This window comes from Camellia sinensis, chromosome 4 (genome assembly GCF_055761805.1).
Source record: "Camellia sinensis isolate YWXY chromosome 4, ASM5576180v1, whole genome shotgun sequence".
Taxonomy (NCBI): Eukaryota; Viridiplantae; Streptophyta; class Magnoliopsida; order Ericales; family Theaceae; genus Camellia; species Camellia sinensis.
The window spans coordinates 185,880,585-185,895,422 of NC_138964.1; the positions used below are offsets into that span (position 1 = coordinate 185,880,585).

The window sequence follows — 14,838 nt, forward strand, 5'->3', positions numbered from 1 at the left end:
TCCCTCATCCAACCAACTTCTTCATCACGAAGCATTATATTTTCTTCCAATTGTTGGCTCATGTATGGCTCGATTTGTGGATCAGTTGAACTCATATCAAATAAACCTCTTTGAGACATCTTCACCACGACTTGCCAGTCTGGTTGTAACGGGTCTGCAACATACTAAACTTGCTCTGCTTGGGACGCCAAGATGAAAGGTTCATTGGTAATTCGATCATCTCGGTACAACAAATGATTGAAGTTCACCAACGTGAAATTGAAGACATCTTCTTTCTTTCCGTGAATGTTGTCAATCCAATCACACTTAAACAACACATGTTTCTTCTCATTGGAATATCGAATCTCAACAATATCTGTCAATTGTCCATAATAGTACACAGACCCCAGACGAGGATTCTTGTCTTTTCGACTAGCATAACTTATGGTATCTGCCTTCAAAGCTACACCACAATTTTGTGTGGCTCGATGATCATCCATGGCCTTTACTCGATACCGAAACCCATTCAGTATATACCCGTTGAACCTCCTTGCCAGGTTATGAGGACCATTTGCCAATAGAATAAGCTCTTCAGAAAGTATGACATCAGTAGTCCTTCGCAAAGTTTGGACCTATTTAACACGAAATGTAAAATTTAAAATGTAGATCGACTTAAGTAACTAGAATCTATAGAGTTAAATACATACATGTTCCTTGAACCAAATGTGAAAAGTTTCAAAATGTTCACGCCGAAGTTGATGATCGTCGACACGAGGCATTTTGAGCTTAAGTACTTCAAGGTGTTTGCTGTGTAGATTGAAATTTTAGCCATACAAAAATTTTAGTTGAAAATTCAATAAACATAATAAAATATTGAGTGAGTGACTTAACCTACTTTATGAATGGTTGAACCGCGCTTGTATTGCATAAGATGTACCGATGAGCTTGTACCCAAGAAGTATTATCAAGATAAAAGCTTGTGTTTTCACCAGTAGCATGACCCAAATTATCAGCACCACTATAGTTCCTCACGGGTCGACTAGATTTGGTTTCCACATCACTGAGATATTGTGCACAAAAATTCATGCATTCTTCCATAAGATATCCTTTAGCAATTGATCCTTCAGGACGAGCTCTATTACGCACGTATTGCTTCAAAGTAAGAAGATATCTCTCAATTGGATACATCCATCGAAACTGAATCGCTCCACCCAATAACGCTTCATCAGCTAGATGTATAGGCAAGTGCTCCATTATATCAAAAAAACTCGGAGGAAATATTTTCTCTAGATGACAAAGTGTTACAGCGATACGATCTTTAATATATTGCAAATCCGTCGCACGATTCACTTTCGAACACAATTGTCTAAAGAAATTGCTCAATTCAATCAAGGGTTCAATTACATTCTTCGGTAACGATCTGCGAATAGCCAATGGAATAAGTTGTTGCATCAGAATATGACTATCGTGGCTCTTAAGACCCCCAATGCTTCTATCATGTAAGCGCACACGACGTGATATATTGGATGAATACCCGTCGGGAACTCTTACTTCCTTCAACACTTTCAAGAACAAATCTTTCTCATCCTTGGTCATCGTGAATTGTGCTGGTGGTAAATAGGCTTTATTCGACCCTCTTAACTGTAAATGTAGGGGTTTTCTAATATTCATATCTTGTAAATCACGCCGAGCATTAACACCATCCTTCGATTTTCCTGCAACCCCTAATATTGTCCACAACACATTGTCACAAACATTCTTCTCTATATGCATCACATCGAGGTTGTGTCTTATTAGATTGTGCTCCCAATATGGCAATTCATAAAAGATACTCTTTTTCTTCCAACTATGGGTGCGATGTCCAGCTTTCTCCTTCTCTACCTGTCTCCTATGCCTCTCCTTAAGGTCATCCCTATTGTATTGGGTTAAAATACCCTCAGATTCTAATTGTAGCAACATCTCAGTTCCAGACAACAATTTTGGTTTGAGTCTGACTTCCCGACTACCATCAAATGATACTTTATCCTTCCGGAATTTATGGCCAGTAGGTAAAAATCTGCGATGACCCAAGTATGATTGTTTCCTACTATGCTTCAACCAACACGATGTAGTTTCCTTATTGCAACAAGGACATGCATATTCTCCTTTAGTGCTCCATCCTGACAAGTTTGCGTATGCAGGAAAATCACTAATTGTCCACAGTAAAGCTGCATGCATTTGAAACATTTGATTTGTTGATGCATCAAATGTTGACACACCCTCATTCCATAGTTCTTTCAACTCCTCAATCAACGGTTGCATATAAACATCAATCTTGTCACCAGGTCCTTTCGGGCCGTCAATAAGCACAGATAAAATTAGAAATGGTTGCTTCATGCACATCCATGGCGGCAAGTTGTATGGAATGAGCACAACAGGCCAAGTGCTATGAACTATGTTCATCGTCCTGAATGGGTTAAAACCATCAGATGCTAAGCCAAGCCTTACACTTCGGCAATCATTACTAAAGTCAATATTCCGACGGTCAAAATCTTTCCATGCAAGGGAGTCAGCAGGATGCCTGAAGACACCATCATCAGTTCGTTCCTCTGCATGCCATCTCATTAACTTGGCCGTCTTGGATGACATAAACAACCTCTGCAACCTTGACTTTAAAGGAAAATACCTCATCTGTTTTGCAGCTACTTGTTTGCCACCTGTGTTAGGACCATTTGAACCACCATCACCATTTGATTTCCATCTAGAACTGTTGCATATGACACATTTATCAAGATTGGCGTCCTCGTTTCGAAACAACATGCAACTGTTGGGACATGCATCCCACGTCTCATACGTGAAGCCCAAATCTGTTGTGACCTTTTGAGCTTTATAATATGAGTCCGGGAGTTTCACACCCAACGGAAACGCCTCATTCAATAACTCAAGCAACATGTCAACAGACTTGTCCGTCCACTGATTAAGCACCTTCAAATGTAGAAGTCGAACAATGAATGACAAAGATGTGAACTTCTGACAACCCGGATACAATTCACTTTGTGCATCTTGAAGAAGTTTGAAATACTTTGCAGTCTCTACATTTGGACCGAGCTGGGGTTCAGATGCACGGGGATCAGGCCCCTGTGGTTCATCACCCTCAACACTTGTACCGACATGTGGATTTCCCATAGCCCCTTGTATCATTCCAATCATATCATCTCCAATGTCTAAATTAGCTAATGTTTCATTCTCTCGATTACTATGTAGAGATATGTAAGATTCCCCATGATTAATCCAATGTTTGTATTTTTTAAAAAAACCATTCAAAATCAGATGCTCCCGTACACCATCTCGTACAAAATAGTATCGATTCTCACACTTCCTACACGGACAACTGATCATCGAACCTTCAACCCTATTGGTGTAGGCAAACACAAGGAATTCATCAATCCCATTAATGTATTCACTCGACATCCTATTTGGCAAATCAATCCAACTCTTATCCATCATCTGTACACATCCACAAGAATATCTCACCAAAGTAACTCTAAATATAATACCTACACATAAATATTCACTCGACATCCTATTTGGCAAATTAACGAAATGTCTAAAATTCCTATTTAAGAGCATATGATTTGGAAAAAATAAAAAAATAAAAAACTTGAAGGATTGAATGGTAAAATTGATAATTTATGGATGAAATAGAAAAAAAAAATTGATAATTTAAACTTAAAGGATTAGAGCATATGATTAGAGCATATGATTTTGACAAACTATTTCTAATTAGAGCATATGATTTTGACAAACTATTTCTAATTAGACAAACTATATATATATGCATATAATTTTTACTGATTTTGACAAACTATTTCTAATTAGAGCATATGATTTGGAAAAAATAAAAAAATAAAAAACTTGAAGGATTGAATGGTAAAATTGATAATTTATGGATGAAATAGAAAAAAAAAATTGATAATTTAAACTTAAAGGATTAGAGCATATGATTAGAGCATATGATTTTGACAAACTATTTCTAATTAGAGCATATGATTTTGACAAACTATTTCTAATTAGACAAACTATATATATATATGCATATAATTTTTACTGATTTTGACAAACTATTTCTAATTAGAGCATATGATTTGGAAAAAATAAAAAAATAAAAAACTTGAAGGATTGAATGGTAAAATTGATAATTTATGGATGAAATAGAAAAAAAAAATTGATAATTTAAACTTAAAGGATTAGAGCATATGATTAGAGCATATGATTTTGACAAACTATTTCTAATTAGAGCATATGATTTTGACAAACTATTTCTAATTAGACAAACTATATATATATATGCATATAATTTTTACTGATTTTGACAAACTATTTCTAATTAGAGCATATGATTTGGAAAAAAAAAAAAAATAAAAAACTTGAAGGATTGAATGGTAAAATTGATAATTTATGGATGAAATAGAAAAAAAAAATGATAATAGTTGAAGAGATATAAATGAAAACAACCATAAAAATAATTAAAAAAACTTAAAAACACTAATTGATAATAATTGATAATAATTGATAAATGTTGATAATAATTAAAAAATAAACAGTTTTATATATATATATATATATATACATATATATAGACAGATTTATTAATAACCATGAGACAAAGACAGATTTCAGATTTATATATATACATATAGATTTATATACATTGCATATATATATAGACAGATTTATATATATAGATTTCGGATAAACAGATTTATATATACATATATATATAGATTTTTCAGATTTATATATATATATATAGATTTATACACATTGCATATATATATATATATACACAGATTTATATATATATACACAGACCGAGAGAGAGAGAGAGAGAGAGAGAGAGAGCATACGCAGAGGGAGAGAGAGTCGTCGCCGGAGCACCACTCTTGTCGCCGGAGCCGGAGCCGCCGCACCACTGATGTCTTCCTCGTAGGCCGTTTGGGGAATTTGGGGGTGAAGTTAGGGATTTGGGGAGGAGGATCGAGCGGCAGCCAAGAGGAAAAAGGAGGGGTTTTTTTTTTTGGACTTTTTGCGACAGTATGATGTAGACCGTCGCAAAAATAAGGCAAAACGGCGCCGTTTGCATTAATCCTTTTTTGCGACGGCAAATTTCCGTCGCAAATGATATGTGCCGTCTCCAAAAAAAGGTTTTTTGCGACGGTTTTATTTACCGTCGCTAATACGTCCGCATTTCCGACCCCTCCGCTTGGTTTCATTACCGACGGGTCATTACCGTCGCTAAAGGGTATTATTTGCGACAGGTGCAGTTACTGTCGCAAAAAACCGTTTTTTGCGACGGGGGGCGCGGCGTCGCTAAAACTCCGTGTTTTTTGCTATGTTTTCTTGTAGTGTTGGACCATCACACAGGTTCTCTCTCCCTTATTATATAAATATGCAATACCATCACCTTCCATACAAAACCACCACCATCACTTTCCATACAAAATCACAACCAACCAACATCACCACCATCATATTCCATGCAAAACCACAACCAACTTCTTATTTTATGCAAAACCACCACTCAAAATCACTACCACAACTTCTCTCTCTAAAAATTATCCAAACTCACTTTTCTTCTTATAATTCATATTACTAACAAACCCAACCCATGAAATCAAACAATTAATATGTGTAAATATTTAGATTTTTGAAATAGCATTGATGGGATTCATACCAACCAAATTCACTTTTTCTTCCCGTTTCTGATATTTCTTCGCTTTTGGACTCCATAATTTTCTCAATTCTTAACAATTTTATCTCGTTCTTTCACCAATCTCCTCACCTTACTTTACACTTCATTTTACGTTACCTCGTTTTCTCACTTCTTCCTAAAATGGGTGGTTTCGGCATGTCGAAAGTTGTCCGAAAACTAACTTCACACATTTCAAAGAAACATCTCCAAATCTATTTCTTTTTTTTTTCATCATCTACCTTCTTCTGTTGCTTCATCTATATCACTTTGTAAAGGGTGGTTCGTGGTTTTGATGGAGGATATATATATAGAGAGAGAGATACGAAGTAATATAAGATCGCTTTTCCTTATGCAAGATACCTGTTAAAATAGGTATTATATATATCAGTTAATATGTATATATATATATATATATATCATATATGTATAATTGAAACTATATATATATATATCATATATGTATATCATATATCAAATATGTATAATTTAAATTCTAGAGAGGGAGAGATGAGTATTTTTGGGTCTAAATTCTAGAGAGAGAGATATGTATTTGATGATAATATGAGAGGTGTGTGATTTGCCATGGGATGAGAAAGAAGAAGAAGAAGAAGAAGAAGAGGCATACAAAAAATATAAAGAAAAATTAAAGAATATTCTAATTTGTAATAGGAGAAAATTAGAGAAATAAATAAGAGTAATTAGATTTTTTACAATTTCTGTTATGTCAGTCCAAAATTACACTTTGGTACGAAGTATAGGGGATTTAAGTGTTACAAATGAAATTGTAGGGGAATTCTGTATTTTTTAGATAAACCAATTTACCCTTTTTTTATTTGTTTATAATAATCTATATGGATTTAAAAAGTAAACTTTTTTAACTCAAAAAAAAGGGAATGAAATTTTTTGAAACATCAAGAAAAGAAATTTTTTTGTCATTCATACAAAAAAGAAAAAAAAGAAAAAAAAAAGGAGCTTGTTTGGCTTCACTTTTTAATATTCACTTTTTTTGTATGCCTAAAATCAACAACCAAACCCTAGAAGAAAATCTCAAGCAGAAGATGAACAACAAGGCAAAGTCATGCAAGGGTTGTCTTCTCTATTCCTCCACCCTTAACTCCAATTCTCGCAACCCTCTCTGCCTCGGCATCCTTCGTTCTCTTCCCCAAGGTCTCTCTCTCTCTCCTTCATACATACATACATACATACCCATTTGATATGTATGTACTTGCATAGAAAACCCTTTTTATAGTAGGTATTTTGTGAGTTTTGTAGCTAATATGAAACTAAAACTCCTATTTGTGGAAACAAATTTTAGTTTGGATTAGAGATATGATCAACTCTGGTTTCAAGGCACAATAGTTGTGGTATCTTTTGAAAGGTACCTTATTAATTGAAAATTAATTTATTAAATGAATAAAAAGTTGAGTAAATAATAGATATCATTTTCAGAACAACCATTAGTATTGAATGATTTGAAATCATAATGTTTTCTAAAATAATTTTTACATTTGAAACAAGGGTTAATTATTTTTTAAATCAACAAAAATATGTCTTGAATTGAATTTGAACTGTATAAAATAGATTTGATTTGAAAATAAAAAATCATTATAGAATGGAACTAATATGGTTCTTACAGAAGCAACTAGCATGGTCCTCTGAATTGTTGATGTGGCCAGTGGCCCTATGAACTTTAGGAATGAAAGAAAATTAGCAATTTTGGAATCGGTCGTATAATTCAACTAAGAATAATCACTCAGTAAATAACAAGAATATACAATTAGATTTAAACAATATGCCGAACAAATTTGAATTAGTCGTGAAGGTTTCATGAATGGAAAATTAAATTTAAAATTTACTTATCAAAAAGGAATTTTGAATTGGTGCGTGTTCTTTTCCTTTTTTAACCTCTACACTCACTTTTAGAGCTATGAACCATGCTCGCTAACATATTTAAGGAGTGTTTATATAGTGAGGTGATGTCAAAACTGTAAATATGCAAAATGTCCATTTAAGGCAGTTGCGAAATTGATCTCAACTATTTATATAAACACTTAGTGTACACGTCAGAGAGCATGGTTATCCGTAGCTTTATAAGTGTGAAAGTGCTAGGTAGCTGAAAAAACAGAAAGTCCATGAAATGTAATGCACTGCTATTTGACAATTTTTTAGGTTGTTAACTAATCCTGAAAGTAGTTCAAAAAGAGGGAAAAAAAAAAAAAAAATCCTGAATGTCTTATGAGTGAGTTATGTTGGGAACACTATTATTTGTGGACTTTCTATTATGTTGTGATTGTTTTTGTTTGGTGGTTCTTAGTGCTTGAGCCCTTACCAGTGTACTTCATTGACTGCCAGTTACTTAAGAGGCTTTGGATTTGCTTAACTTGTGGAGGGAAAAAGTTTTTGCCTCTACACCTGTATGAATGTACCTTTTAGACTGAAATGATGTCACCTTTTCCAGTAGAAATTCACAAAGTTCTATTTTTGCTGCACTAACTATTTGAAGGATGTGTTTTACAGTATGGATCCTGGAATGTTGTACACCCTAGGGATTGCACAATGCATTTCTTATTAGTTTACTTCATACATATGTTTTCTGGTTGGAATTTTTTCACTGCAACTACAGATGGATACTGATTTCCAAGTGTGATGACTAGTACCACGCCGCATTGTTGGAGAATCTGAGGTGGATGCCTCTAGAGAAGGTAGAAGCCTTGCAGAATTCAAATATGCTTGTGTTGGTTACTCTGTGTACTCAAATGGAAAAGATCCTACAGCAGATGTGCAAGAAACACAAGCAGAATTGCCGGTCTGTGTTGGCCTAGAGGTTATCATCTTGAGTTTCCTTCTTTTTTTTCATGCTATTTTGGTTCTCTTAATTTGCATAATTTTATTAGAGGATATATCAAAAACTAATGAAAGTATACACTTTTCAATGTTGTTATGTCATTTTGCGTCATGTTACTCCTCTTAGTTCTTGATATGATTATTAGAGACATGTGATTCTTAATGCCTTTTGATCATTTGGGAATTTCTTTTTTGATTGATGTATTATATTATAGTGAATCTCAATGAATCATAATCACAGTGAAGATCAAATAAAACGTATAATTAATATAAAGAAACTCCCAAAGTTTGGGGGAGGGAACCCCGAACAAATACATGGGGATTAAGACCCCATACACTGTACACAGGTGCTGCGATTTGAACCCCTGACCTCCTAGTGAGATCGTAAGGGTTCTGACCAGTGAGCTAGCTCCTGTTAGTTAAGGTTTGACTTAAACCAACAGTGTGCATATTTGCTTTATTAAATAAAGCATATAAATTTTGAATTTTTGGTGTAAATAGGAGGGTGGTGTTGGTGTATGGCTTACATGCGCATGTTTCATTGTGTTTCACTGACATAATTAACCCTTGCTGCTGGTTTTGTATGACAAAAAAGTTAATGCTGCTGACTCTGTTCCTGCTCATGTTCATAGCAGAGAAGGTAATTTATTTAGATTTAGAAATGCGAAATCATAGGTAAGAAGCTTAGTTTAGAACAATTATAGTAACAAGAAGTCATATATAATTATTTGTAGTTTTGAACAGTTTGACTTGCAATCCGAGTTGTTAAATCGGAATACAAATTGAGTATCATGTTTTTTCTCTAAATCATGTATCGTATCGTGTGTCTAAGATACTTTAGCATCTTTAAAAATAGGTAGAAAAATAAATATCCTATAAGAACAAGACACCAAACAATGTATAATATTTAAAATTGCAAAAGTAATTTTAAAGATAAATGCATATACAATGTATTATTCTCAATACTTCATGCATATAATATAAAATAAAGAGTGGAGTTAAAACATGTATAAAATACTGTCTTAACTAACCATTTAGGTTTTAATATTTAATTTACACCTTTTAAGTTCTCAAGGTACTTGTCCATAGTAGACAACTTTGAACTTTAACCGGTGTCAGTAGGTCTAAATCAACAACACAATATGCTTAATACCAGATCAAATAAGTAGATATTTGTCAAAAAGGTAGAGAAAAATAAAAGATAAGTACCAAAAATATTCTTTGTAATAAGTTAATGAAAATTTGTAATAATATTAATTGTCATAAAAAAGTTCAATTATTATTATTATTTTTTAAATTGCTAAAAAAATTTAAGTATTTTTGTATCGTATCATGTATCATGTATTGTATATTACATTATGATATGTATCGATTTCTCTCTAAAACTATTTAATCGTAAGATATGTATTGTGAATACTGACAACACTGCTTGCAATTAACTTAGATGGCCAAAATGTCATTGAATTCTAAATTACAGTGTTGAAATAATGTTATTACTGTGGTGGGGCATAATTCTTTTACCTTGTGCACATGTTATAATTTTATTTATTTATTTATTTTTTAATGTGTGGTTTTGGCTTTTTAATCTTTGAGTTCTGAATTGGTAGGCTTGTTCTTCATTGTATTTCGAAGGCATTGGACATAGCAGGGTACAATTTTCGTAGGTTGACGTGGTGACATTAATCTTTGGAGTGGATTGCTTTTATTAATAGTTTAAGCTCTATTTGGTAGGTTGAGATACTGGGAGGAAAGGAAGGAGGGGATGCAGATAATTTCCATGTTTAGTAGTAAAAATAAATAGAACAGAAGGAAACATAAAGAGGTGTTAATTCCACTAGCCTACTATTTTCTTTTTGCCCAAATGTGGATGGAGAGGAGGAAGGAAAGAAGGAACCTTTTTAATCTTAGCCCTTCTTACAGAATGTTAAAATAAAACAAAATTACTGCTTTTTTCTTCTTCCTGCTCAACCAAACTAATTGCAGGAAAGACAATGTCCGTTCCTTGGGTATCTTCTCCATCCCTCGTATCTTTTAACTTCTCTCAATACTCTATTTTCCCTACAAATTGGAGCCTTATGATTTTACATTTACACAAGCCCATAGTAGTAGCAATTCTGTTAAACAATCTTTTATAATATCTTCCTTTTCTTTGATGTAATTCACAGCAGACTGCCTTTGGCATAGCTTGTGGTAGTGCTTGTGCACTAATGCATCGAGTCAGCTCTGGGATTTTGTACTGTTGTGGTCTTGTTTAAATACACACACATACATATGTACACGGCTTGATCACTTGGAGGGTGTGCGATTGCCTATTTTGTGCCTTCGATCTTGGTTACTTTTTTGAACTAAAATTTGAAAGATGCAACTATACATTGAATTTATATCTCATAAGCAAGAAAAGAGTGGGCATATTTTTGTCAAAAATTGACGTGTCATAGAAATTTCTGTGCTTCTTAGGCCCTTGGTTAGGGTTGAACGTGGTTAGGGTTGAACGTGCTCTTACCACAGGTGATATGGTGAGGTTCCTGTCTCAAACTTGGCATAACCACTTGGTGAGGCTATATAGATGTACCTATATGGAGATCTCTATTTCTCTCTCTGAGAGTGGTCAGTAAGTAGGTTCCTTGGGAACATGGATGAGTAACTGGATGAATTCTAGCCACCACATCACATATCCCTAGAAGTCTCGTAGGTCAAAATCACAACACCTACCCTGAGGGATCCCTAAGTCTAACATTTCTAACATATGTTGTGTGAGAACATTAAGGTGCCATTGGAGTGAAATGACTATGCGTCATAGGATGGATACATTAAGGTGAAGAGTTGTTTGTTTGTTGAGCCAAGGAGGGTCTGAGCATTTCATCACTTAGAGTAGAAAGGACATGCTCAAGTGGAAGCTTGCTTGGTTGAGCTGAAGGGCCCCAAGCATGTTACATAGACTTTTTAAATGTGTGACGTATTGACAGTGGGCACTCAACACTTGGTTAATGATATGAATATATGTTCAACATGTTTAGTTGGAGGGCACCTGACAAATATTTTCACTTGCAGAATTTTACTGTAAAACTCTGGTAGAACTTCCATGCTATAGATACACTGCTCTATGTTATTTTATAAACATATTTTACCCTAGAAAATGAAAAAGAATGTTAATATAATAGAAATATGTAGCCATGCCATGGTGTCCTTAGACTTCGGAATTAGATGAATTGATGTTGAGACACATCTTGCACTCTGTACTTACATCCAAGTTCATGTAACTTGTCTTGAGAGTTGAGACTAAGGTGCTATGTGCGTTAACCTCATTTAGGAACAACATAGCTTGACCAAGGGAGGAGCTAGTACGACACATTTGAGTGGTCCACATATCACCTCAAGAGATTGACATGGAGGAATCTTGGAGATGATGTGGCAATGGCATGTGGCATGTGGCATGTGGCATGTGGCATGGTGGGACCAGGTACCCACTGGTTTCAAAAATTATATAACCTTAAGGAGGGGTTAATATGTACAAATTCGTAATTTTGATTTTGATCTTTGGCCCCCATTTTATTTTCTTCAAACCTGCATCAAGATTCAAGATGTGCTTTATCTGTGTTTAGACCATAGTGTTCTGCATGTGTCCAAAGTAATGCTGATTTTGGATGGGGGTAAAAAAAAGAAAAAACTAACTATAACAATAACAGGACGTGTTTGATGAGTGTTGGTATCCAATGTTTGTTGGGCATGAACATTTCTCTGAATCCATGCTCCCTAGGTTTTGGACTTCATTTTCTTGGTAAATCTTTCCTTCAAAAAAATTATTGCAAGCTTTTTAGTGGCCATGTTAACAATGAAGATATCATCTTGTTTTTCCTCATGGCATTTACTGGTTATGAAAAGTTTTCCTCTAGTTCTATCTATCGACTATTTCTTATTTGTGCTCCTAATTTTGTATCATATGGAAATTTCTCCATTTACTGGCATTTTTTTTAATGATTTGAATTCATTACCTGGAATGTTATGTGGCTTATGTTTTGGTATAATTACTGTGACTCTAATATATGGTATTTCTTTCTTGAAGATGCTCGTGGATTTCCTCAGCCTCGAATACAATAACCTGCTTACTCCGTAGGGGATGAGTTCTTGAGCAGGCAAGCCAATTATATGATTACTTTTTCAATCGGTTAGAATTCAATGTTAATTCTCACAAGGTTTAAAATTTGTATTATGTTTATAACTGCAGATTTTCTAGAAATGCAAGCGTGGTTGCAACGGGGGTGGCCAAGAACCTGCGTAGAGTAAGCAATCACATGAAACGACGTCTTGATGACATTCTATATCCGTACCGTAGTCGACCCAAGTAAAATTCCCAATCTTGTGGTCACAAGATTATGAAGAAAATAGCAATAAGTAGAAATTGGCTTTGACCTAATTATGCATTCCTTTAAACCTTAGCTTTGTTCTTCTATGCAATGAGCTATGTTCTTTATCCGAACTGTGTCATTACAATCTTGTTTTTGTACAGTGTCGGTGTTTATTTATAAGATAGTAGAGTTCCTCAGAGACTGATGAATGTACGAGTTTAGACTGCTGAGGCATTCATAATCGCACGCTGCCAAGGCATTCGCACATTCCATTTGTTTTGTTTAAGCTGGCGGTTCATTTTATACTCTATTTGCTTCATTAATGTGTGTTGTGTGTTCTAACATATTTCATAGAACACAGTAATGCTTGTGCATTATGAAATGCCAAGTATCAAATTTCTTTTTGAATATGCACTTGCTCAAATTGGTCAGCTTAACATGTTCTTGGAAGGCAATCACACTAGAGGGCTTGTGTCCTTTGAATGGTAAGAATTAAAGAGAGAGAATGAAAAACTCATTATAAAAAATTATGTTATTAGTAATAAAATTATTGTGCTATTATCATTTAAGCAGTTGTTTAATAATAAATTTTCTATAATAGAATTTCTTGGGGTTATTATTATTTTTACTCTTAAATGATTCAGGTTATCTACAAACATGAGATTATTAGGGGTAGTGTGGGATTAGATTTTTGCTTAGTTAAGAAAAATGATTACAGTGTTAGTAGGTATTATCCCATTCTAATTAGTTACAAACAGTAAAATTATAGAAATTTGGATTCACATTCTCATTTTCCCTCCAAATTTCTATCATTGGAACTAAGGTCATGTTTGTTTTCCTTACTAGGTAGATTGGGTTAGTGAGTACGGTAAGATTGAGTGATGAGATTATTTACTTGTGATTTGGGATTTACCCTAATATCTAATCATTTTAATTTTTTGATAAATTACATTGACACCCCCTAGGGTTTATATTTATTACAGTTCCCCCCTCAGCTTTTGGAAATTACATCACCCTCCTTGAGATTTAAAGTTTCATTACAGATTCTTCCCTTCAGCAATTTAATTTTTTTTAAATACCAATTTTGCCCTCACTGGGTGAATTATATTGACACTCCTCACATTTTGGAAATTACAATCCCCTCCTTAAGGTTTAAAGTAGAATTACCAATTGCCCCCTTGGTTAGCATTAGTTGAAAAAAAAAATCATTGAAAAGAAAATTAATTGGAAAAAAAATTATTTGAAATAAAAATTAATTGAAAAAAAAAATTGTTAGTAAAATTTTTAAATTTCTGTTTAAAAACCAACGTAAACTCATTTTTGAATTTACATTTTTTCCTCAAATTTACAAACTGGGACAACCATTTATAAATCAAAAAAATTATCAAACAAATTTTTATGACAGTTTTTAAAATTTTTATAAATTTAAATTGAAAACTGAATATGAAATGTTTAGGTAGCGTTTGATAACGTTTACGTTTTTGGTTTATGTTTACAAAATTTTTATAAATTGGTTTTTGTTTATTTTAAGAAAAATATAAATTACAAACGCGTTTGGTTTGAATAAAATGTTTAAAAAATTTTAAAAGCATAAACTAATTTATATTTATTTTTATTATTTATGATAATGGAATCACACACATTATAATTGAAAAAAATTAATTAAAAAAATAATTGGAAAAAAATTAATTAAAAAAAATTATGGGATTTTTATTGATAAGTCCAATTTAGAAGTGTTTTAACCCAAGAAGTCCATGAAGGAATTTTTTAACCCATTTAGTCTCATGTATGTATAGTTTTATTCCATAAAGTCCATTTTCTTGATTTACACTATTTTCTTGGACACTTATGCCCTTATATTTAATTTTGATACCCTTATAAATATTTTTTGAACAATTAGCAATTTAATGATGTGAACATTCATATTTTAAAATTCAC

General features: G+C 33.4%; 1 protein-coding gene and 1 long non-coding RNA gene across 3 annotated transcripts; one reads left to right on the plus strand and one right to left on the minus strand.

The window, feature by feature from the left end:
* Positions 1–4: 4 nt before the first annotated feature.
* LOC145824297 (uncharacterized) lies at positions 5–1,246 on the minus strand. The gene is made up of 4 exons (XM_082923929.1): positions 875–1,246; positions 687–786; positions 435–611; positions 5–19 (listed from the first exon to the last, which is right to left on the minus strand). The coding sequence occupies exons 1-4, from the start codon at positions 1,231–1,233 to the stop codon at positions 5–7; spliced, it is 651 nt and encodes a 216-aa protein (XP_082780055.1). The 5' UTR covers positions 1,234–1,246.
* Positions 1,247–6,660: 5,414 nt separating this feature from the next.
* On the plus strand, positions 6,661–13,167 carry LOC114283940 (uncharacterized). Of its 2 annotated transcripts, none has more exons than XR_014328085.1 (4): positions 6,661–6,877; positions 8,365–8,534; positions 12,618–12,687; positions 12,780–13,167. It is a non-coding gene; the product is annotated as an uncharacterized LOC114283940 (long non-coding RNA). The 2 variants fall into 2 exon arrangements; XR_014328086.1 differs by having other exon boundaries at positions 6,670–6,877; positions 8,334–8,534.
* Positions 13,168–14,838: the final 1,671 nt, after the last annotated feature.